The sequence below is a fragment of the Argiope bruennichi genome, chromosome 5 (assembly GCF_947563725.1).
Source record: "Argiope bruennichi chromosome 5, qqArgBrue1.1, whole genome shotgun sequence".
Taxonomy (NCBI): domain Eukaryota; kingdom Metazoa; phylum Arthropoda; class Arachnida; order Araneae; family Araneidae; genus Argiope; species Argiope bruennichi.
In genome coordinates this window covers 66,971,605-66,996,948 of record NC_079155.1, presented here as the reverse complement: position 1 = coordinate 66,996,948, position 25,344 = coordinate 66,971,605, and the positions used below count along the sequence as shown (strand labels likewise).

The following is a 25,344-nucleotide window of genomic DNA, read 5'->3' as shown; positions in this document are numbered from 1 at the left end:
CGATGATATAATGGATTAAAATAGAATTTTTCGCTCAAATGTAGCAGTTAATAAAAGCATTTTCTGTTTTAAAAACTTATTGCCTATCTTTTGTGATATTATAAACTGCGATATAGCAATATTTAAACTTTAATCACAACTTTATATGTCGTCAGCATACTAGTATAAGCTATTTATTGATATCTCAAGTCATTAGTGAGCTATGCTAGAGATATCGCTTCATAATATTCCGATTCCTGCACATTGGGAAGATTTACGTATTAATATTGTGGACATATTGTGCTAATAAGGTATTAAATAATGGTAGTAAAAGAAGGCAATTCTAAACTCGATAAAATTTAATGTGTCCTTGATCTATTATAATAAGATATTTAGCGATATCTCCATAATTCTGTTCTATATTTTGAATACTGCAAATCATGAAGGTATTGTATCAATATAGTGAAAAATCTTATGCAATTAGATTTTAAGTAAAGTTAATGAAGGAAGTCATATACAAAATTCATAATCTATTTCAGCACTAAATGTCCAGTTCATCACTCTATTTTTAAATTATTGACATTTTTTAAAAATATTATTTCTTCTCTTACATAAATTAGACCACCATTAAAATTTCTTCACAGAATGGATGCGTAATGGTTAAGTTGCTAAAGCAAATTATGGGATTATGTACACCTTTAATTAATTTCCATAATCTATGTATGATCTATTTTTTTCAAATAATTCTGCTTACCCCAAAGCATATAACCATAAGGCAAACCACTTACCTATCCACACTGATAGCTACTAGATTGAAAATGGATGCCGTGCTGCAAGTAACATCTAAGGCAATGTAGAAATCGCACAAAGTATCACTCAGTTCCCAATCCACGTTTACCTGAGAAAAAAAGAAAGCTTGAATTAAAGTGGAAGCTATTTTTTGAGCAAATATTTGGAGGAATTTATATTAAAAGTACACTAAACAACCAACAATTTAAAAATTTAATTTTGATTTCATTAAATCGAAGTCTTAATGAATTACAAGTAGGTTTATTTTGAGAGTACACGGATGATTAAGTAGCTTAAGATTTGTTTTTCTGTAACAAAAATATAATTAATTTAAAGTTAAGTATCATATAAAATCTCCATTTGGAATAGGAACTCATGTAGGTTGTTTTTTAGAATTTGCTGATAGCGTACTGGATAAAACTTTTTTTTTTCATAGCGAAATGCATCGATTTTACAAAAAGAGCTATTAATTATTTTCATTCTAAGGCTACAGAAGAAATGAGAAAAATTCCTAAGCGAAATACCACACAAATATTTGCACAAGAAAGAGATTATACATTTTTATTTATTTATGATCAGATTACTGGTTGTTTTGAATATAGATAATTTTACTCGAATAATTTGTCATGTGCGATTGCCATAATCACTTTTCGTTTTATTAATGTCTTGGTTGTTGTGACTTAATGCATTTTACAAGCAAGCTGACAGTAATTTGTCAGCGATTTCAGCCGAGTGAGCGGTTCTTGTTTTTTCAGTAGCGCCAACTAGGGCCAAGAGTACGACTTAGTTACTTCATGCGTCACTTTCGCTTGCACAACTCTTTTTACTGGGGGGCACATTCACACACCTCACGAAAAGTACACAGAAGAAGAGCAAACACACCCGAACTGGGACTCGATCCCGCGACGCCCAGATCAGAGAGAAAACGCGCATTAAGATCTTTAAAAACTGTATTTATATTTTTTTATATTAAGCAAAAGATTCCATTTCTCCTTTATTCGGTATACTGAACCTTTCCAATTTCGTTTTCAAAGAAATAATTGTTTTTAAAAAGGAATATTTTATAAAACAATATTTAGATATTTTTATAAAAATATCTGTATATAAATATGAAGAAGTATATGTAATTTAAATATTGCTTTTTGTGTAAGATAAAGCTATATTGTCCGTACCTATCTTATCCTACCTATAATGTTTTATTCTTTTGGATTGCTTGGGTATTAAGAAAATCTTTGTAATTGGTAAAGGTTTTGGTTTTCGGTAAAATAATGCATTACATAGTTGATAATTGTTAGATAATTACAATGATTGAATTATATTATTGATAAACATGTAGAAAAGTGGAAACAGATTTTCTACCTATTTATTTAATGTTATAATTTCCTTGAAAGAATTGTATTCATTTTGTACGAGATTAATGTTATATAGATCAACTTCTTAAGTTGATTTATTAATATTTAAGCTGATACGCAATTTTCAAAATTGAAACAGAGATTAAATTTTCATTTAAGCTATCACTTCGGATTAATTTAATTAATTCAGATTCGAAGTTTAAATCATTCTAAAATAGTTATATAAGCTGTAGAAGTGATTCCATTGGTATAATTACATATTATTAAATATTTGAACAATTTTATAAATTCTCCTTTGCTGCCTCGAGTGTGTATTTGAGAATTTATCTTATAAGCAATAATGATGGAAAATTCAATATATTTTCTTTTCCAAATTATCATGAAAAGTTGCAGTAATTTCTAGTCTGTTAGTCGAATTGTAAAAATTGAGTTTCTATTCTCTGAAATTATTTCCCGTCCGTGTATATGGCGGCTGATGCACGTATAAATATATCGTAGTCACAAAGTCCTCCAAGTCGAGACAATACCACTGGTGGTACTGGATCAGAGGTGATCGTTCTCTGATTCAGGTCTAAATTACGATCGGTGGATGAGTGAATGAAATGTATGAATGAATTCCGCCCCACGAAAAGGACTGTGAGGCATGAGTAGCTAAGATATACTCTTGGCCCTAGATGGGTTGCTGAAGCAAGAGACGCTAAAACTCGGCTTAAAATCGCTGACTTCGTCAGTGGACTTGTATACGACAAGTGCAACAACAATAACATAATTTTTTCGGCCTATTTTGTTTCACTATAATTTAAGTACTGCACGTTATGAAATAAAAACCTTTGACAGATTAATGAAAATAGAAAATTATGCATTTCAACCTAAGAAATAAACGTAGGTGCTCAGACTGTTTACATAATTGTTTATTCATTTTTATCCACTCAACATAATTGTTATTGAATAAGGTTGTAAATTGGAAAATAAATTACAAGGGAAAGAATTTCAAACTGTCCTTTCCATTATTAACATCTTCGTCGTTCTTAACGCGTCTAGCACGTTCAAGTGAAACTTCTGCAGGGCGGCCGTATCGCGCTTCAAGCGTTTTTCTACATTTTAGAGCTTTTAAACGTTTAAAACGCTTTGTAAATGTTTACTTGATTGAGTTTTTATTTTTGTTTGTTCTAATGAGGCGAAAGGCAGATGACCCGTGGGGAGAGATTTTCGCGGACAGGGGAGGACGGCGAAAGGGTTAATTTAAATTGGAGTTTCCAAATATTTATAAAATAATTACTATTAATTGAAATTTCTGCTGGAATCTCCTCGTGCATTGAAGCATGTTTCACAACTTATGAAATGCATTATTATTGTCAAAAAAATTTGGTCAGGAATTTGTAAATACTTCACGAGACTAAGAAGCCGTACGGATCAATGGTATCCCTGATTAATAAAAAATAAAATGCCCTAAAATTCCAAAAAATATCATCGATTTTAATAGAAATTTTCGCTAGAATTATCTTGCAAATTAAATAATTTATAGGATAAATTGTCAAAGACATCATCTATAAGTTACTGACATTTTTACATCCAAGGATTAAGGATTACCACTAATTTAACATTGTGCAATTTTTAAAGGTGCACAACAAACTGAATTATTTCAGTTTGTTTTACAACTGTTACTTTTTAATTCTTTTTCTAATTCATATATGAAAGAAAATTAATTCTCTTAAGATAAAGTAATTTTTACGTCCTAATATAATTGATACTCTTAGCAATTACTTCTCAATCTTTCGTAATATATTTAAGCGATTCGAATGTGTGAGGATTAGTTTAGTTTAGTTAGATTAACATCCCGTTGTAAAGCAGCATTTTGGAACGTACCTCGTAATTTTTGAACCGCAGTTAGTTGATGAGAACGACACCTAAGCTGGCAACCCCTTACCACACTTCCACACCACACCAGCAGCAGGACGTACGGATGTGGCGTGCACCAGACGGTTCTTTGGTGGAATCGAGTGTGGAACCTGAAACCCACCGGCTTCGAAACCGAGGCTTTGCCAATGGACCATCGCGGCCCCTCGCACGTCTGAAGAATATTGCTAATAAGTGTTAAAAAATTCCGAAGTATTACTTTTTAAGTAAGTTTAACTGATATTCTTTGGTTTTGTGAAAAAATTAATATAAAATTTATAGTTGGCATTTTTCGAATTTTTATTAAAAATCGAGCCTTTCTGATTTCATTATTAAGAATAAATTAAAAATGAAAAGAACTTACCGGAAAAGTTTATTTAATATGAAAATAAGGAATTTTTTTTAATGATACAAAATAGTAAACAAAAGAATTAAATACATAATTTGAAAAGGAATTGAAATGGGGCACATGGAAAAATAAAAATAGACAATTTCATTTTAATAAAATGTGTAGATTTAATAGAAATATTATTGTTAAAATAGAACCAATCTATTAAAATGTTTCCAATAATGTGTTACTCGGAGCACTGGTGATTGTAAATTAACGGTTAAATAAGCACAACTGTTTAAGTATTAAAGCCAATATCAACGACCAATATTACCTCTAATAGCAGACAATTAACCAATGGTAAATCACTGCACATTTTGTACTTTAAAGATCACTTTACTGAAAAATGTGAAAAGTTTGATAAAAAAAATTCTATAATTTTAGAAATACCAAAATGTTTTCTTTGAATGGATCTAATTCATATGTCAAATCAGTGACATCAAGTTAAAAGTATTTCATATAAAATTTATTCGAATTCAGGATATCTTTAATCCAGGAAAGGACTTTGATTGAAGGAAAAAAGAGGATATATACTTTATCGGTTAATACTTTAATGAATAAATTTTAACGTTTAAATAATAGAAAAAATTAATTAAATAACTGCAATTTAAAAAAAAATACTCTAAATTTTACTTAATGTAAGTTCACTAATAAATCAGGATTCTATAGCTTAAATTTCGAAATATTGACTAAAATGTCTAAAATTGTCTAAAATAAAGGTCTAAATCTATATTTTTTTAGAGAGAAAAATAATTAAAAATTCATTTCATGTAAAAAATTATTTTTCTTATTGTCTTTTCTTCTTTCTTAAGATTAAAATTGATTTTCTTCTTAAAATTTCTTTTCTTATAATAATTATTTATTATTTATTATTATTTCTTTTCATGTTAAAATTATTTTCTCATTATTATCTTCCTTTATTTTAATTATTTAAGTCGTTAACTCACTAACCATCTAAATCTGTTTTGCAAACTTTTCATTCACATTTAAACATCTGATAATATAATTTTATCATTAGTTTTCATAAAAATTCCATTAATAATTTTTAATTAAAATTTTATAAATAATTAAGTTAAAAGTCATTTTTCTTTTGTTTCAAAGTTATTTTTTTTATATATCTAAGAATAATAAAAATATAAAAATTGGTCCTTTAAAAATTCATTAAATAAGTAGAAAAGCAGAATTAATCTTGATGATTTTTGATAATGTTATAATATTTTTTTGTATAATATAATAAAAAATTCATTTCAAAGATTTGCTTGCGTAATACATAGTTCATTTGCAAGATTTGCTTGCAAAAATGAAGTTTCCATTCAACTGGCGAACAAAGCGTAAACATTCGAAACTTTTTTCAAGTTTATTCTTCGTAATCATGAAAATACGTGTTCTTTGGAAATTTGTAATAAAGAATCTTAATATGAAAAGAAATTCTAGTGCTACAACTGCTTGAAAAGAAAAAGAAATGCACAAGTTATCTAGTATTTTCAAAAAGAAGAGAAAAAATAGATTTGAAGAAAAATCTATTTTTTCTTTTATTATTATTTATTTTTGAATTGACGCCAGCAAACTTGCAATTGATTCTACAAATTCCATTCCTTTTTCAACAAAGAAACTTATCTATTCCGTGAATATCTTAAATTTGAAGCAAAGAACAGAATAGAAATGCGTATTGTTTTTCTTTTAATGAAGAAAGAGTTTCTAAAACTCGTGAAAAAAAGTTTAAAAGAGCATAAGAGTACCAATCCGTGAATAATAAGTACTTTTATATAATAACACTGCACTGGAGAGAATTGTTAAGTAAAAAGAAATGAATCGAAGAAAGATTTTTATTTTGCTCAAATCAAACGAAGAAAATGAAGAAGGACAATTTTATGAAAGGGATGTTTCTTTTTAGTATAGAAAACACGTATTGTAAATCTGAGCGCGTGGTACGTAAAAATAACAATTTAAAATTACAGTTCGAATAAATGTTTATTTATTTGCTGTCTTATTTAATGTATTATTGACAGAATTGAAATTATATCGATAAAATTTGAATTATTTATCAGTTAAGGATAGGAGTCAAAATTTATTTATATGGTCATATGGTCATTATTTATATTATTTATATGGTCATATGATCATTATTTATATTATTTATATGGTCAAAATTTTCATAGCTAAGGCTGGCTATTAATAAAATTGCTCTTTTGATTTTGTAAAAATTTAAAATGGAATCTGGCTTTAGAAGGAAAAAAAAAGAATCCTTGGGCCAATCGAAATGTACCTTTTTTTTTATGTAATAACTAGCTGATACCCGGCACGTTGCAGCCTCAGAAGAAATAATTTTGGAAATATCGTTTGAAATTTAAAATAAGCTGTCTTGTATAATTAGAAATTATAAAAATAATGATGTTTATTTTCTTATCAGCAATGAATACATTCATTGAAATTGAATGATATATAAAAGAGAAGTGTAAATAATATTTATTCTATTTTTATTTTTTTTTCTTTATTATTCCAGGGATTTACAGTAGATAATATTTTCCCATCTTCAAAAAAAATCTTGGCTATCAGACTCGTGAGTATCGAACATACAACTGGCCATGTGAAAAACATGTATTTTCTAGGTTCAATCCGCACACTTGAAATGACTTTGCGCCTGGTGAGTATTTTGTATGCGTGAGACAAACTCTGAATAATATGTGTGGTTTGCCTCAGAGAAAATATTGGGCTCGCTGAATAACAACATTCTGTGTAGATGATTATTTATTAATGAGAATAAAAAAATAGCGCTTGCACTAAATATTTTCTTTTCATTTCACTCACTTGAGTGGCATCAATCATAATATTTTTTTTTTGTTTGGTATGTGCAATTAACTCCGAATGACATTTGCCATTTGCCCTTTACTGTTTGTTTTTTGTCAATTGTCAATTTTAAAAGCTTCGAGCAAGTGGAAACAATTAGTTGGAAAAATTTCAACTGAATCGGTTGAATGGTACGGCAGCCTCTAAGATACGAACAAACAAAAATTTTTTTATATATTATATAATACGTATTATTCTTTATTATATTATATAATACATATTATTAACTTTATATATTATATAATACATATAATCTTCGCTCAGGTGCAAGCAGTAAGTTGACCAAGTTTCATCACAATCGATTGAATGGTAAGGCAGCGCATATGGTAGGGACCAACAAAATATTATTTTTACATATTAAATAAGAGCACGGGTCAACATTTTGAGATATTAATGCTTTTATAAAAAAATAAATTTAGTTAAATTTACTGAAACATAACTTCATATTTATAAATGAAACCTCACGTGATTATTGTATTCAGTCTCTCTCTCTCTCTGACGTCACCGTTACATGACAAATGTAAGTGCATATATCATTCAAACACCTAACTAACTGCCTTTCAGTTAGATGTTCAGTTAAGGTCATGTCATATCAATCTGCCATCATCAAAATGTCTATGGATACAAAATTCAAACCAACCTGCCAGAATGGAAGTATGTTTTTATTTTTTGAAGTATGAAGGAAAAGTCTTAACTCGAAATTTTGACAAATCTACACATTTCAGAACTTCCTAGGTTATTCATTATGTCTGTTTATTTATTTTTGAGACGATAAATTAGAAAATGCTTTGAGTTAGATGAATGGATTTAGTATATTGAGTTTACACCAATTTTACAAATATTTATAAAATTTTGAAAAATTCATTAAAAAAAAGCTTGTTTTTTGGCTGTTCGAATACCGTTGAATTCTATAACTACAAAATATAAAAAGCTACATAGATCGAATTTAATACACATGCGTAGAATCTAAAATGTAGATTTTTTAAAATAAAATTTATCAAAAGACTGGTCTTCTGCTAGAATTAATTTCTCGTTTATTTAACATAATAATTCATGAAAACAATGATTTAAATGAAGGAAATTAGATGATTTTATAACAACATTGTAGTTCCGCGTGGAATTTTGGTTTCAACTAGTTGGGAAAACGATATCCAAAATACATATTCACATGACCGATTCATTAAAAGTGCTAGATTCATGCCGAAGATTTATATTTCGTAATTACCATTTATTAGTACAATGTAAGGCATTCACTATCTTTTAAATTATATACACAATTTAATGCAGAGACAGATCTAATACTTTATGTATGCAATTATTAAAGTGTATGCGAGCAAGTTTCGGGTACACCACTTTAACTGGTTTCAATATGGATACCATTCCTGCTGGTTCAGAATATGGCATGACATTCTTAAGTAGCTAAAAATTTTTGGCGAAGTTTTCAATCGAAGACACGATGTTCTATCGATGAAGATCAGACAAATGTGTATCATGATAAGATTTATTACTTTTTCTTTATGAAAAAGTTGTGTCAGAGAATGGATAAATATTTGCTTTCTAATAATTAAGTGGGTATTTTTTTTTTGTTCTGGAGTATATCCCATACTAATGATGTGGGGTCGTATTACTTTCATTTCGCATGCGTTATATACTTCCAATGGGAGAAAATGAGCCTTGATCATTAGCCAGCGACAGTCTATAAGATTCCATCTTGAGTGCCCTTATTATCGTGATGTTTCTTACCAAGTTTGAGTTAACCCCACCCTGCCAAAGTATCCACTATAAGCTATAGAACGTCATCACGACAACGCGGGGGACTCGGCCTAAGATTGTAATCTTATGGTCACTATCGGTCAAGGTGTAATTTCAAAGATACGAAGGATATAGAGGTTGTGTTGTGATTTTTTAATGAACTGCCTGGTTTTAAATACACTAGTTTTCATTTTCACAAACACAGCTACACTACAAAATTTACAAACACACATAGACAATTAGGTTAAAGAAAACAGTATGGTGGAGGGATTCCACCGTTTCCAACCGAAAGCATTCGGTGTTAGTGCTAGGGTTGCGCATAGGGAAAAAGTCGACCTCAGGATGCAGGTCTCCCGTTCAACTGCTTGTCTTTTGTAAAACGCCACAAGGGGGCGCTCTCTGCACAAGGGCAAAAAGAGGTGCTACAAGAATACATTTTCATGAAGATGGAGAGAACAAGAATAGAAATGTTACTAATGCGAATTAAAATAGTTATTATTTTTGTAGAATATAAAGTATCTATTTATTATATATGAATTAGAATATTTATTCATGGAAATTTGCAACATTATAATACGATAATTTTCCTCAAAATAAAATTTAATTTCACTGTTTAGATTGTAAATGTAGATTTAAGATATAATATTGGTTTCTTATAGTGCTTAAAATATTAACATTTGATTTCGGGACAAAACATTGGTGCCTTACATCTTTTCTTAAGGAACAATGAATCCCTTAAGAAATGAAGAACTAGAAAATAATACATAGTGGTTTTTAATAAAATCATATTTACCTATTCATTAACAAGCAAAAGCAATAAAAAGAAAAAGGATGTTATGTTCGTGATTTCGATCTTACAAATAGCTTAGAACCGACCAATAGAGACAATTGTACTGAGTAAACTAGAATATTCATACGAAATGCTATTGAATTGCTATAAAATAGTTTATTGACAACAGGTAAGATACTGAGAAATTCTATCAATATTTATTTTTTGTACCTACATCACTTTAGAAAACCCCACTTCCAAGTTTAGTTAATGCAATATTAAAAAAAAACAAAAAAAAAAAAACAAAAAAAAAAAACGCAAGTCTGAAAACTAACATTGAACATATTTTTGTTCTTTCCCATTTTTGAAAAAAATGGTAGAGAATTAAAACTAGATAAGAGATTTTTATTAGTATTTAAACCCCCATTTATAACATTACTACTCCCTAACACATTTCAGACAGTAATATAATATCCTCTTATTAGTATTTATCGTTTATAATTTCTTTGATATTTCTCATATTTAGTACGGAAAGTAAAAAGGTGTATCCTTTGAAATCTATAAAATCAAAAAAATTTCAAAGAAAGTTGGAAGAAATGATTTCTTAATATCTTTCCTCAAGATTATTTTTCGCATTTTGTGGTTGATCGATTCCTTTGTGCCCCATTACAGACAAAAGGATGAGACAATAAGAAAGTATGAAAATACTTGTCATGTTAGACATAACCTGCGGTTGTCAGTTCCTGATATATTATATACCAGGACCTTCCGCATAAAACCGAAGCGAGTCAGTCAGCAAATCGGCAAATTTCGGCTGATGAGTTGATTCGAATGAGGTTTACTCTATTAGCCTGAATCTGCACTTATCTATCAACTTCAATTTGCATGACAAAATTGCTGAGCCACATCGCCAATATCAGTCGCCAAAGACTGCTTATTCGTGAATCTCGGCAGATGTGAAGTGATTGCCGAAGTAATGAGGTTTTATCAGAATCAATTCTGAATGTTTCGATCTACAATTCTCCTGATTGCCGTTTCAAACAGATGTCAGTAGCTTTTTGGCTCAAATGTTTTGTTTCAATTGGCTCTAATTTTTATAAAGTGAGTTTAATATTAGATGAAAACGAAGCAATAATATAAATTAGTACAAAAATATAACAATAGCAGATATTTTATATAAATTCACTCCATCTGTTTTATTGAAAGATGGCATCGAAATAATATTTTTGTGTACAGTTCATATGCATTTATTTAATATTGGTAGTAAACAGAGAAAGGAGAATTAAAAATTAAAGTTATAAAACGGAAAATTAATATTTGTACATTAAGAAAACGATATAGTCAATGAAAAATAAGAAAAAAATTAATATAAATGAATATAATTATGTTCATTTCGGTCTTACAGCATATTTTTATAATTATAATCATTTCATCATCATGATAATATATTATATATACAGGGTGTTTATAAAGTCCCGGACCCATTTTGATGTTTAATAACTCGTAAAATAATAAAGATATAAACAAACTTATGGCATTTATTGATGGAATAACTCATATATTTTCCTTTTCAGGTTTGAATATTTTTACTTTTGTAAATATCGTCTGCACATGTGGTTATTTTCAGATAATTTCATTTTCCAGTCTAAATATCTGTACTTTTCTAAATATTGTCTGCTTATTAATTGCAATTTTCTCTCTTCTGTTTTTGGCAACTATTGCAATGTTATGTTTACTTTTGATGTGTTTGTTCTATGTAGTACTTTTGTATGTGATGTTTTATTCGAGTGGATATTAAGGAGAATGCGTATACCACAAGAGAAAGCACAGATTTTATGGTGGTTCATAGAAATGAAATCGATAGTGCAAGCACAGAGAAATTTCAGAAGAATTTACCAAAAAGATCCTCCATCCAAAAACAGCATCTTGCGGTGGAAAAAGAATTTTCTAGAAATTGGAAGTATTGAAGATAAGAAACGTTCCAGACGTCCTTGCACAAGTGATTTTGATGTTGAGCGTGTCAGAGAGACATTTCTACACAATCCTAGAATATCTGTAAGATCAGCGGCAACAGAATTGGATATGCCAATTTCGACGGTGTGCAAGGTTATTCAGAAAAAATTAAGACAGCATGCATACAAAGTTCAAATTGTTCAAGTTTTGGAACCGAACGATAGGCTTAGGAGGATGGCCTTTGCAACAGATATGCTAAGGAGGACAGAAGATGCTGCTGATTTTCTGAAGAGCATAATGTTCTCCGATGAAGCATCCTTTCATGTTTCTGGCATTGTTAATCGCCATAATGTGCGCAAATGGCTCTGTGGATGCCGACATGCTTGTCGCTACCTGGCGTGAATCTGACTATCGACTTGATATTCTCCGTGCGACGAAGGGGGCACACGTGGAAGTTCATTGACAAGGGTCATGAAACTTTTTGAGTCTATTTAACCATTTATGTTATTAATTTTAATCTATCTTTATTATTTTATGAGTTATTAAACATCAAAATGGGTCCGGGACTTTATAAACACCCTGTATTATTATTATTTCATCTTCATAGAGCCAATACATGCGAAATAATTCGACCATGTCTTTTTTGCCATTCACAATGGAATTTAATATGAATGATATTAATTCTATAAAAGAAATTTGATGTTAAGTATATCACAATAAGTGTACAAAGCGTAATATCGTTGAGATTATTAAACAGACCTAATAGAAATAAAATATTAATAAAAAGTGCATCCATTTATTTCTTAAAAATTACTTCTAAATCATATAGATATTTATTAATAAATATTCTAAACATAAGTTGAATGTCTTTTTCCATTACTTGAAATCGTTTGCTATATCACCAAATAGGAAGAAATATTTCTCACAAACAATTTATGCTTTTTTTCCTTATGTTTTTAACCTCAATAAAATTATTAATCTATAAAAAAATACTTGGGCCTTAGATTAGATTTGCATAAAACGTAATTTAAAATCAACTTGGATTGCTTTTCAGAAAATTTTATATACTAACTGAAAATAGTTTTATTGTAATTTGCATATATTTCAAATTACAAATATGCAGGGATAAGTTCCCTTGTACTTTCCGTGTAATATTATTCATTTAGTTTTTTTATGCACTATCTAACATTTCACAAACAAACTGAAGAGGAAAATATATCATTTATATGGTAAAGCTGATATTTTAAGGAGGATTCTGTGGAATTTCTTATAATTCAAAATATTTATATTTTCTGTTGTTTAAATTACAGTAATTTCATGTTTTAGAAATAAAACTTCTGCAAACAAATTTTATGAATAAGGATATGGAGAAATATATTTTCAATAAATTTATTACTTTCAGCTGAAGAATTTAAACAATTATGTTTTGAAATTATTCTAGAAACACTTTTTAGAAAAGAAGCATTCAATGGTATGGAAGACTCAAAAAATTTTGCTCAATTTCTGAAATAATAAATGCTTCAAAATCATGTCCAATAAATGCATTCTTTTGGCATTGTTAAGATGCATTTATTCCTTTTGTGTATTGTTGAAAAAAGCATTCTTTGGAAAAAATTCGGATATAAAAGGCAAAAAGAAACAAAAAAATAAGTAAATAGAAAGAAAATGATGTAAAGTATTAACAGAAAAAGCGCTTTAGGAGATATAAAATTTTACGAAAAGGCACGACATAAAAGGGAAATAATTTCTCAATAAAATCGAGTATATATATATAGAAAAAAAGAAAACCTATTTTGCGTACAGAACAAAGCCAATACAATTCCATACCGTAAAATATTTCCGGTAAAAAAGTAACAGAATCATTAAAGAATTTTCTTCTTCAATACTTTTATAGCAAACTAACTACATATTGAAAAGTTTTCTTATTCCAATTTCTTACTAGAAAAAGAAAAATGGAAAGTTTAACTAAATAATATGTTTTATTACTGTAATACTCTTCAGAGAATATTGTTTGTTCAATGAAAAGGCATCGATTCTTTTTTCTTGGTATAAGCCAATCCAAACAACAAAGCGCGTTCAATAAATCACTCCTAACAAAATGTAATGATATTTCGCAAAGGTTTTCGGATATTTAGATGATCAGCTTGAGCGACCATTTAGAAAAAATGAGTATTAAAAAGAGTTTATATACTGCAACAAATCATCTCTTCACGGTGTTTTTAATTCGATTATATAAAAGCGCCACCAATCATCCAATAATTTCATTGCTTTGTATTTTCTTAGTTCAATTTATCTCAATAATAATATCTAATTTTTATTTTAAAAAATGATTTTAGACTTATTTAGTCATAAGGTTATTTTAATAGAGCAATATGAATCGGGTGTTCAACTTCCATAAAAATAAACTCGATGTTGATATTTCTTTAATATATGTATTTAACCATCGCAACTTCCTTCTATTCAGGGAGGTAGTAAATTTGATTCTAAAATATTTTTAATTAGTCAATGAGACTTTTAAACAACAAATCATCATATATCGTTTAATTAAATCTAATCTAAATTGACGCAAAGTGTTACATTCGTATGAATTTCGAGAAATTTTTAAATATCTCAAATACAGTATGCGCCAAAATATACAATACTGAGAATTGCGCATCTCGAATACGTGGTTGTGTTTGTCGACGAGGCATAGCTCCAGCTAAACTTGTTCACAGTAGTGAAAAGGAAGTTGTGTAATTGTTGTTGGAAATATGTCTCTCGATGGAGGAAAAAGTATTTACAGTTGAACATTATTTCCGGTCATACGGAAGCAGTCGTGAAGCTGGAGCGAGTTTGAAAAATGTGGCAGAACAATTCCTAGAGAAGTTTAGTAAAAAAAGTTGAATAATTGATCTAGCCATTTCTTCAGAAATTGAGAAGGTTCTGTCGTGCAAGAAACATTCAGATGAATAGACAATGGTATCGACAGGATGAGGCGACTAGCGATACCGCTCGAAAATCTCTAGACATGCTGCAGGAAAACTTTCCAGGACGAATCATTTCACGTGGTACTGACTTCCCATACCAGTCCCATTCCCCCGATCTTACACCTCCTGATGCCAATTGTGTTAAGGATGTTAAAGAAGAGTGTGTTCAACTGTGAAGATGCAACAAGAAAGATATCCTGCATTACGTGAGAAAATGATCTCTTTTTGCAGGAGTCTGCAGCAATCTTTGTTTTAGGATATGTTTGAGAATCTGCGTGAATTATATGAACACTGTCTACAGCGATTCAGTGCAAGCTTTGAACATTTACATTACGCATACCGTAGTAAATCAACATACTAATAGTGTAAGTCAATTTCTTTTTGGGAAAAATAAACTCACCGATGACAATAATGTAATTTTGTTCATCTTTTCATTTCAGCACTGTATATTTTGACTCATACTGTATTACATGGAAATTTTATACGTCAATACAACAGTATCAATGCCTACAGTAGTTATCTAGATATATATTGGATGAAAAAGAATATGAGCAAAAAGGTTATAGTTAACATTTATAAATTTCTGAAATTGTTAGATTATGATTAAAATATTTTGTAATTAACTAAATTGACAACTGCTTACATTTTATAATCATATTTTTTTTTAATCAGACGTCACAGAAGCTATCACTAATTCGCTCCATAATATTAGTATAAATATAAATTTTCACATTAAATTTTGATGCATAAATTAACAGATGAAATATTAATTAATTAGATAATAGTAAGCAGATTTCAAAAAATAATTTATATTCTGTGTTTAAACACCTTTAAGCTCCTTGTGAAGTTTATATAATGAAAAAAAAAATCTCCTAATAAGTCAAAAATGAGCTATTTTAAGTAAAAATAAAAACTTTATATTTTGTCTGACAGATGATGGACTATTTTTGAAATTTTGAAAAATCATTAACAATTTAACATCATAAAAACTATAATTTTGGTGAACAATCTGGTCACCAAAGAAGAGCATTTGATATCATTTATGATAATAGAACAAAAGCAGGTTTAAAAAGGTGTTAGAAAACATGACTAAATTTAAATGAATTATTAATTCATAGAAAATTCGCATTACACAATAGCCACTACCATATAATCTTTCTGAGCGTTTGTCCCACTTTTCTTCTACATAAGCAGACGCATTCAATACCAATAGCATTTCTTTTTTCTGTAAAAATTTTAAAACCAAAACGATTGAAAATTGGAACTATTGAAGCTGAAGTCTTTTTGTAAAATGAGTTTTTATTGTTCTCCAAATAAAATTTCTTTGAATATTTTTACACAATATAATAGTTTCCTATAACTTAAACAAAAACTATAGCGAACCCTTCCAGGCTTAAATTCTAATCTTAAACTATTTTACACGCTTTCGCTTTTTTCCATCAAATATTTCTCAACTTTATCAAATGAACGGGAAAAAATTCCCATAATTCTATCTTGAAAGTAAATGTAAGACAAATCACTTTAAATTTTGTAATATTGTAGTTTTAGTTATGTAAATGGAATTTCTTCAAATATATTCAAAACAATTTTTGAAGTAAATGGATTTTTCTTGAACCACTGTTAGTGTAACCCTCTTTACATAAGCGTTTTATGCTGGGTATCACTAAAATCATAAAATTCGCGCTTCACTAAACGAATAAAACGCGCATTTGTTTTGTTTTTGTTACGAATTTCAATAATCTTAAGCCAAAAAAGCAATAGAACAATTAATTGTTAGCATATACTATTATTTTTAATGTCCGAAAGGATTTTTCTAAAAAAAGCATAGCTAATTAAACCATCAACATCTAGATTTTTTTAAATATTTTCTTTTATTCGTATTGATGCTATACAGGTTTAGAAAATCGCCAGCAAGAAATGCTCGTTTTAAGCTTTTTATTTTTAACATTATTACGGTCATGGTGTCTTTAAATACTAAATCGAATATGGTCTACAATTTTGTGACTGACTTTTGACAATTATCTGATACAGTTTTGTAGATGAGAACAATAATTTACCTAGTGGCACTGTTATCAATCTTACCATGCAACATGGTTGTTTTTGTATAACTAGGTATCAAATTTCTGGCAATAAGGCTCACCATTTTGAAGTTAATAAAGAGTAAAAAGACTCAATTCAATGATGAAAAATTATGGTAGAAAATGATATCATCTGCTAAAGCGGTGATAATTAGTAAAGATTAAAAGTAAAAGAAAAAGTATATAATATGAGAGGAGAAAAATTATTTTCAATGTTTTAATATGTAAAGGTAAATTAAATCTATTATAGATATCTGATATGAAAAATTAAATGAATTAATAGCAAAATAGTTTAAATAGCGTATAGAAATGCAATGTGTAAGGAGCGATAACTCATAATTTCTTGAAATTATTCAAAAATGATACATACATTAAATTCTGCATTCTGCAGTGCATCTGAAATTTTGTAAAATTTTCATATGATAACCAAATAATTTTTATGAAAAAGTAGCTGAATAATAATAACATTTGATTCTGGTAATAGGATTAAAAAATAGTTTTATTTATCTTATATTTTTCTCTGTTTAAAAACAGAATTGTAGTATTATGAGTCGGAGAAGGAAAAGGAAATTATATTTGTATACTTGATTGCCTTTAACTTCTGTTACCACCTATCAGATTTTTTTTAAATTATTAAGCCAGAATAATCAAATGAGCAGGTTTTATTTGAAATAATTTAAAAAAATAATTTTAAAAGTTACCATGTATACGTATTTAATAGACATTAAATACTTATAAAACAATTTATAAGTATTTAAGGTCTATTAAATACTTATAAAACACTTTATAAGTATTTAATAGACATTAAATACTCATAAATATGTGAAGCTATTTTTATTTACCATCGATTAGAATGAAATATTAAGATTTTTGATGAATGCTTTATGGTGTAAGTTAGAACTAGTAAAGCTTATAATAAAGAATTATTTTTCATTATTTTATTAAAACTAATTAAAATTTAATGTATATTTTTACATCATTAGTGTTATTTTATTTACACACGCATAGAAGTATACATTTTAATTATTTGTAAAGGTATATTAGATGAAAAAGAAAAGTATTCAGATGGCACAGAACAAAACTCTAAATAATGTTAAATTAATATCACTCCATGAATAATTAATTATTAAAAAGAAACCTCATTTTTCAACATATTTTATGAATGATGGCAATTAATGATTAAATAACTGCCTTTCAAACAGTATTTATGCAAGTATTTAACATTATTTTAATATCACTTTTAACATTATTCTGTAAAATTAATTTCGTATTACTTGAAAAATCATATTATTACTATAACTGCAGTTGCTTAGAATCACAAAGTTAATATGGTTATGAATTGATTTGAAATTAATTTTGTAACCATATCATTTTATAGAATAGATAATAAAATCTTTAGTAAAAGATATCTTACAGTATATTTCTTAATTCCAAAGTAATTCTATTAATTTTCTGAAGTAATTCTATAAATTATTAAAATTAAGAAGAGAAACAATTGCATCCAAATAAGTAATTCTGAGATAGTTAAAATATTTTTGATATGAACTGCTTCTTTAAAAAAATCATTTGGAATTTTTTAATCTAATGACGGCGCAGAAAACCAAATGTTAGACTATAAAAATATATTACTGCAATGTTTTGAAAAATAAAAATGCAAATAATCAAATGAAATGAAATGGCATTGCTATATATTAAATTCTATACTTAATGTATAATAGTCACTTAATATTAATTTCGTGGTCACATATCTAATTATTTTTATGTGTTAAAAATAATTTTGTAATTTTTTCATATCATCTTAAAAGACTGTTTTATTGCCATGTAATACTTTTGGATGTTTTTAAAAAGAGAAAATTAACATTATGGCGCTGACAATTATAAATAGTTACTTATATTATTAAATAAATGATTCTGTGAGAATTGCAAATGAATAAAATGTATCTCTTAGACGCATTAATGGATCGTAATTTTCTCATAAAATATAATTCATTTGTCTGAAAAATATATTCCTTGTTTTTTAAGTAAATGCTTGACAAATGATATGCAAAAGCATTTGCTAATAAACTAATCAAATGAAATACGCCTTGTAACATTACATCAGAGTTGCATGAAGCATTATAAGTCTATGTAAAGAAAATTGTGAAGGAAAAAAAATGTCAGGCAATAAAGCAACCTATGGAATTATACTCAAATTATCATAAACATTAACTTCATTAAACATAATTTTTAAAGAAATTCTTTTTCATGAAAGCAATTAAAGTTCTAATGATTTTTTTTCTTACTCTCAAAAAACTTAGAATTATAATACTATGAATTCTGCGAAAATTTATACGATGGATGATTGGCAGCTTACTTAATTCCCTCCAAAATTAAATATGAAATTTTTACTGTTTTTTTTTTTTTTTTTTTTTTTTTTTTTTTTTTTGCATATTATCCACCTATGGCGAGCAGTTTTTTTGCTTGGAACATGCACTCTTTTCGAATTCAATAAAATTTTTTGCATTTCATTGAGGATTCCTGATTGCTCCAGTTAAGAATGTTTTAGCATAAATCGTGACAGAAATGTAAGTATTGTTATTTTTAGTTACACTTATTCTGCTTTTTGTACATTTGAAACTTCTTCATACTCTCAAGCCACATGTGGCAATTGTATGAAATGTTTTGCAAAAATTAAATTGGTATGATTAGAAAACAAAAATAATGTGAATTTTAAAACGGTGTGAAGTCATTTTGTATAGTATTATTATTAGAAATAGCAAAATTCACTCTTAATTAATTAAAATTTTATGCAAAACTGAATGTCGTAATATTGGAGGTAATTTTCTTAGAAAAAAATGAATATTTCTTTCAAAATAATAAATATGTCGCTGCTATTTTTAATCAATTTCTTACTAGAATCTAGTAGAGAATCGTACTTTTATTAATGTTGTAGATTCATTCCTCTATTGTCTTCAAGACGATAAGCAACGACGGCGAGCTGAACAGAAATAATCCCTGTTGACGCTAATCATTCTGGTCGTCGCTAATTTTTTACTTTCCAAAATTTAGTCAATGGTGTAAGTTATGCTCACTCAGTCATTGACAGAAATGATTTGATGGTTTGCAGAGTTTAGTGTCCCTCCTAACTCTGATCATGATACTTATTCATGAGACCCAAACCAAAATTGCGTTTATGTCTCTATAAATCTCAATGTCAATGTAATATTGTTTTTTTCTTATTCATTTATTACTGGTTAATAATTCTGTACATCAAACGTTTCACATCACTGTAGTCAAATATTTTTTTTTAATAATCCTGGTAGTACAGCATGTTTCCCAATATTGTACAATATTATATTATTCGGTATTTAGCAATATTATACAATATTGAGAACATTGCTTAATCTCTTGCAACATAATGACTTGCCGTGCACATAAAAATACATACTTCTGACAATTACGTTGTAATGCACCAGGTTAATACCCTGTAATATAATATATCATATGTACGCTGAATGTATGACAATATATGTATGAATGTATGACAGTATATTCTTACGAATCTGTGATGCGGCTTCCCCGCATAGTTGGTTCCATAGGAGGTCCCAGAGCTTGGCAACTTTGGCACCAAAATAAATTATACCCGAAACATCGAGAATTTTCCCGATCCGTCCAGTAGGAACCAAGATACGCCTCGAACGTTCCTGATTGGTTCAGAGGCTTCTAGCCCCGCCTCCTGAGACCTATAAAAGGAAGTAGTCCTGCCGCTGCCGGGGAGTTGTGAACCAGTAGTAGTCGAGAGTAGTCGGAAGCGACAGAGAAGAATAGTCGGGATCGACGGTGAAGAGTAGTCGGAATCGACGGTGAAGAACTGGTCTTCCAGGGAATAGCGGAGCAGCGACGGAGTCAAGCTAATGCTGAATTAAGCTGTGTGCTACTGTCAGCAGTAGAGTCTGTTGTGTGCTGTTGTCTGCACGTCTCGTCTGAAGATAATTGTGTGCTGTATATAGTTGTCGTCTTTGTGCTGTATATAGTTGTCGTCTTTGTGCTGTATATAGTTGTCGTCTTTGTGCTGTCCTGTGTGTCTTCGTGTAAATAAACGTCGTTGTTTCTATTTCTACTGCCGCCTGCTGATTGAGCGTTCTCCACACCATATCACTTCCACTATCCAAACGAGCCCCGGAAATTTTGTAACAAATGTGTGAATGTATGACAATATATGTGAATGTATTACGAAATATTATTATTGTTTAAAAAACTACTAATATTAAATTAATTTTAAAATAATTTATAAAAATTGTTTTCTTTCCTTATCTGTGTTAACAAATAAGTTTCATTTAAAAAGCGTATCAGAAAGAATTCGTATCAATTGAGATGTACTAAAGATAAAATGAAATAATACTTCAAGTACAAATAATGAAAGCAGAAACGGAAAAAGTAACTTAGTTAACTCAATTTCGAAAAGAAGGGAAGCTATCTTGTCCGGATAAATGACGTCTTGATAAATAATTCTGCCTACAAACTATAATTAACGCTATAGAAAACTACTATCGCATCCTAATTGTTGCTTCAGATAAATTACGTAGCTTTGAAAAACAATTTAATCGACTACTTTGGCAATAAATCATTCGCGCCATCGTAATGTATTTACTAAGTGACTTAGAAAAAAGAAGGTAATGTCTGCAAAAAGAAAAACCAGGTAGGAAAACATTTCAACTCGGCAATTAACTGCCACGATTTGAGAACAAGACTTGACACTTATTTCAGACAATACCTGCCAAATTGCTTTTTGCTGTAAATTTTAGTTAAAAATGTGAACCGATTAATTCCTTTAAACATAAGATTTTATATTTACCAATAAAACAAAATTATAGAAAATAATAATACGTTTGCTGAAATACGGAAAAAAAATATTTATGAATTCTAAATATTAATGAAATTAACACATTAAGTACAAATGAGAAATGCTTAATTAGGAAAATAATAATCCTATCGAAAAGATCCAATTGGCAAAACTAAATATTGCCCTGTTTTATATTAAATTAACCTAATGTCAATTATTATATGTTCTTTGTAAATAAAACTTTGTAATACATTATAATGTGGTTAATACTTCTTACTACATTTTTACCACTAAAAAATATGTGGTTATCATTTAGAACATACACATTTTAGTAGATTTAGACATCTCATTTGTGGTCATAGGAAACGGTTTTTATTATACAACATATGCTGCTAGATATTGTGAAAATGAAATGTGCAATCAAATAGAATATGGGCATTTCCTTTTTAGTACAAGCATGCAAATATTTTTTAATGCTCCAACATTTTGTACACCAAAGGAATTTATAATACCACAAATGTTTAATATTGTTTTACTTTATTATTAATACCAGGGTAATAAAAAATAACTTACAGACATTTTTAATAAATCAGATTTGGAAAAATAAGAATCATGTCAATATTCATGCAAAAAACTGAAATTCTAAGATATTTTTTTAGAATATTTTTACCCGTATTTTATACATAGAGACTATGTAAACAATTAAATGATCCTTTCTCTTTTTGGAGGGTAGATCAAATAGATAACTCTCTAACTGTGCATTATGTGCGCTATTGCTGTTTTCTAATTAGCAGTTTCATTTCTGCTTTCATAGTGAACTTTTTTCAAATTCTGTTATTGGTTATGTTTCGTAGTGTTTTACTATCTGTCTTGTAGAATAAATCGCACTTTTCAATATCCTATGTATTGAACCTTATTCTTGGTACTCTCAGAAAGGATTTTCGTAATTAATAATAAGAGATTTTCGTGAACTTACTGTATCTTACAAAACGAAACATAATTGTCAATCACAAAGTTCTACTAAAATTTATATTTTTCAATTTTCTAAAGTCTATATTGCTGCTAAAGAATATTGACTATCGCCATCAAACATGATGAAAATTAATTTCTTATTTTTAAGAGACGAAAACAGAAAACCTGGGATCCTTTCGAAACACAATTGAATTAGTTCATGATCATATGGTGAGAATGATAAATGGCTAAAATGGCTCTCTTCAGGTCCTTCTGGAAGATTCTATCTCAGAAATGCCTCTCGTGCATCTATTTGATTAACATGAAACATCTCCGATCAGCATCGCTGTAAATGGCATTTTTTAAGCAAACATTCATAAATATTCATTTATTGATTTTGTTCTCTTGTGTAATTATTAATTCAGACGCGACCACATAATTTATATGTGCCAAGATATTAGCGCATATCTTCCTAAATTAAACAAATGATGTAATTAATATGTTAATCAGCATGATTCAGATTGAATTCCCGGCAAGCATTTTCTGGATCTTAAAGATGAGTTAAATATCGAGAGATAAGAAACGCTGTATTAAATTACCTTTTTCTAGGTTAGATTCCTTATAGAAAGATTACCTATTGTAGTAGTTCTCAAAGCATGGCATTGGAAACATTTCTGCAAATCTTCAACGACCTTGCTCCCTAGAAACCAAAACCATCCTTCGTCAAAAGATAGTAAGAGTAATTTTGTTTGTATTTGAACAAGTTTGAAATATATTGCAGGAAATTTAAGAATTTGAGATGAGTTCTTAAATGGGCCATTTATCTCTAAAAGGTTGGAAAATGAGGGGAGTTGAAATTTTAATTTCTCTATAACTTTGATAATATTGAAGAAAAAAAAGTAAAAAAAAAAAAAAAAAAAAAAAAAAAAAAAAAAAAACTGTCTCTAGAAAATTCAAAAAAGTCATTGCATTAAATATTATTTAAAAAGTATTTAATAAATGTCTAGACTATTAAATCTATCAAATCAATCTAGCCAAGGCATTGTTAAGTGTCCACGTAGTAATATTTTAAAGATCTCGAAATAGTTTTAAACATGTGTTTGCTTTTGTACTTAATTATATTTGCTGCAAAATATAAATGAATCATGATTTATCTTCAAACATACTTTCATGTCTGTCTAGTTTTATTTGCTCATATACAAAGTATATAGAAAGTATTGTAATCATCCAAAAAATTTGAATCTGAGATTTTGACAGATCTCCACATTTTTAGACCTCTTTAATTTCGAAAAACATATTTTTTTGGACAATATCTGCCTGCTTATTTGTGACAAAGATAGTTCTAAGGCGCTTTGAGCTGATGGGTGAAATTTAGTGTACAATTTTTACACTAAATTTGTAGATTTGCATCAAATTTTAAGGAAAATCCTGTAAAAGGAAATCTGACTGTCCGACTCTTAGAATATAAGTAAACACGATAGCTACAAAATGATGAGCTAGATAGATGAAATTTTGTACACAGATTGAATATCTATATTATAGACGCCTATCAAATTTTGAGCTAAATCCAACATAGAGTTGACTGTCTGTCTATTTGTAATTTCAGAAACATGAAACGGGATAATAGGAAACGTATTGATTTAAACATATGAAATTTAGCATGGAATTTTGTGGTTACAAATATAGTTCTGTGTCAATTCTTTTACTCAATCGATTAAGAGGAAGAAGAGATTGAAGGAAATTTTAATAAAAATGCAACATTGCAGCATTTTCTATCAATACGTAATAATATAATTATTATTTTTTGATAAGCTGCATTATAAATTTAATTTTGGTAATTAGCACTGTAAAAAAATGTAATAATATCGTTTGATAATTATTTTCTTTAACGTTTAATTGCATTATAATTTTTGCCATACATAGCTCTTTAAACAATTTCCCAATCCTGATTTAGGGGAGTGTGGTTTCACTTGCACACTATTTTTAGAGTTTAAACCATTTAAGGTGTATGTACACACTTGAAACTTCGAAAATCGTTCAAAATATCGAATATCTTTTTATTGCTTAATAATATTTTCTGATTCTTTAGCTTTCAGATGATACCAAGATGTTGTCAATATTCGAAATATTCCTCGAGTTATAATTATTTTTCTTCAGGTGCTTTCATTAAAAACTCTAGTTACGGTGTTCTTAAAACTCATTTTGTGAAGAATGATATTTTTCCACTATGCTGCTTCATTCAAACAATCATAACTCAACAAGAAATGAACCAAATACAGTTAATTATATATCAAAATAATATGTATGAAATAGCGGAGGTTTTGTGCCTCAATCAAAGTTATATTTATAGAAATAAATTTTTGATAGCTGTTTAAAAGTTAAAATGACAGAAAAAATCTCGCTTTTTCTATTCATCGTTCATGAAAAAATCGTTTAAAAAAAACTATACATTTTTATAACTTGCTTGAGGCAAAAAACATGAAGACTAATATTAGGCATCATTTCCAACTAGAATTGTGTGTCTGTACAAATTAGAATTTAAGATATCTGTTTCAAAAAATAGGCTAATTAGCTCATTAAATATTATTTAATTAATTAATAATTAGTGTAATGTGGTTTTTTCTCGCAGAAATGAGTTTAAACATATATTAACAACCTACTACGAAAAAACTGGATTTTTAAAGTTAAAATTAAAAAAAAAACTTCAAGTGTGTACGTACACCTTAAATAACATTAAAATGCGCTTAAAACATTAAATTATGTTTAAAACATTAAGTAATGTTATAACTTAAAACGTTAAAT

At 28.5% G+C, this 25,344-nt stretch overlaps 1 protein-coding gene across 1 annotated transcript in view; it reads right to left on the bottom strand.

Moving 5' to 3' along the window:
- LOC129969708 (dopamine D2-like receptor) overlaps nt 1-25,344 on the bottom strand; it is a 199,494-nt gene that overhangs the window by 15,538 nt on the left and 158,612 nt on the right. The window contains exon 2 of the mRNA XM_056084404.1: nt 768-877. Coding sequence (XP_055940379.1) covers nt 768-877 — 110 coding nt within the window. The remainder of the gene's footprint in view (nt 1-767; nt 878-25,344) is intronic.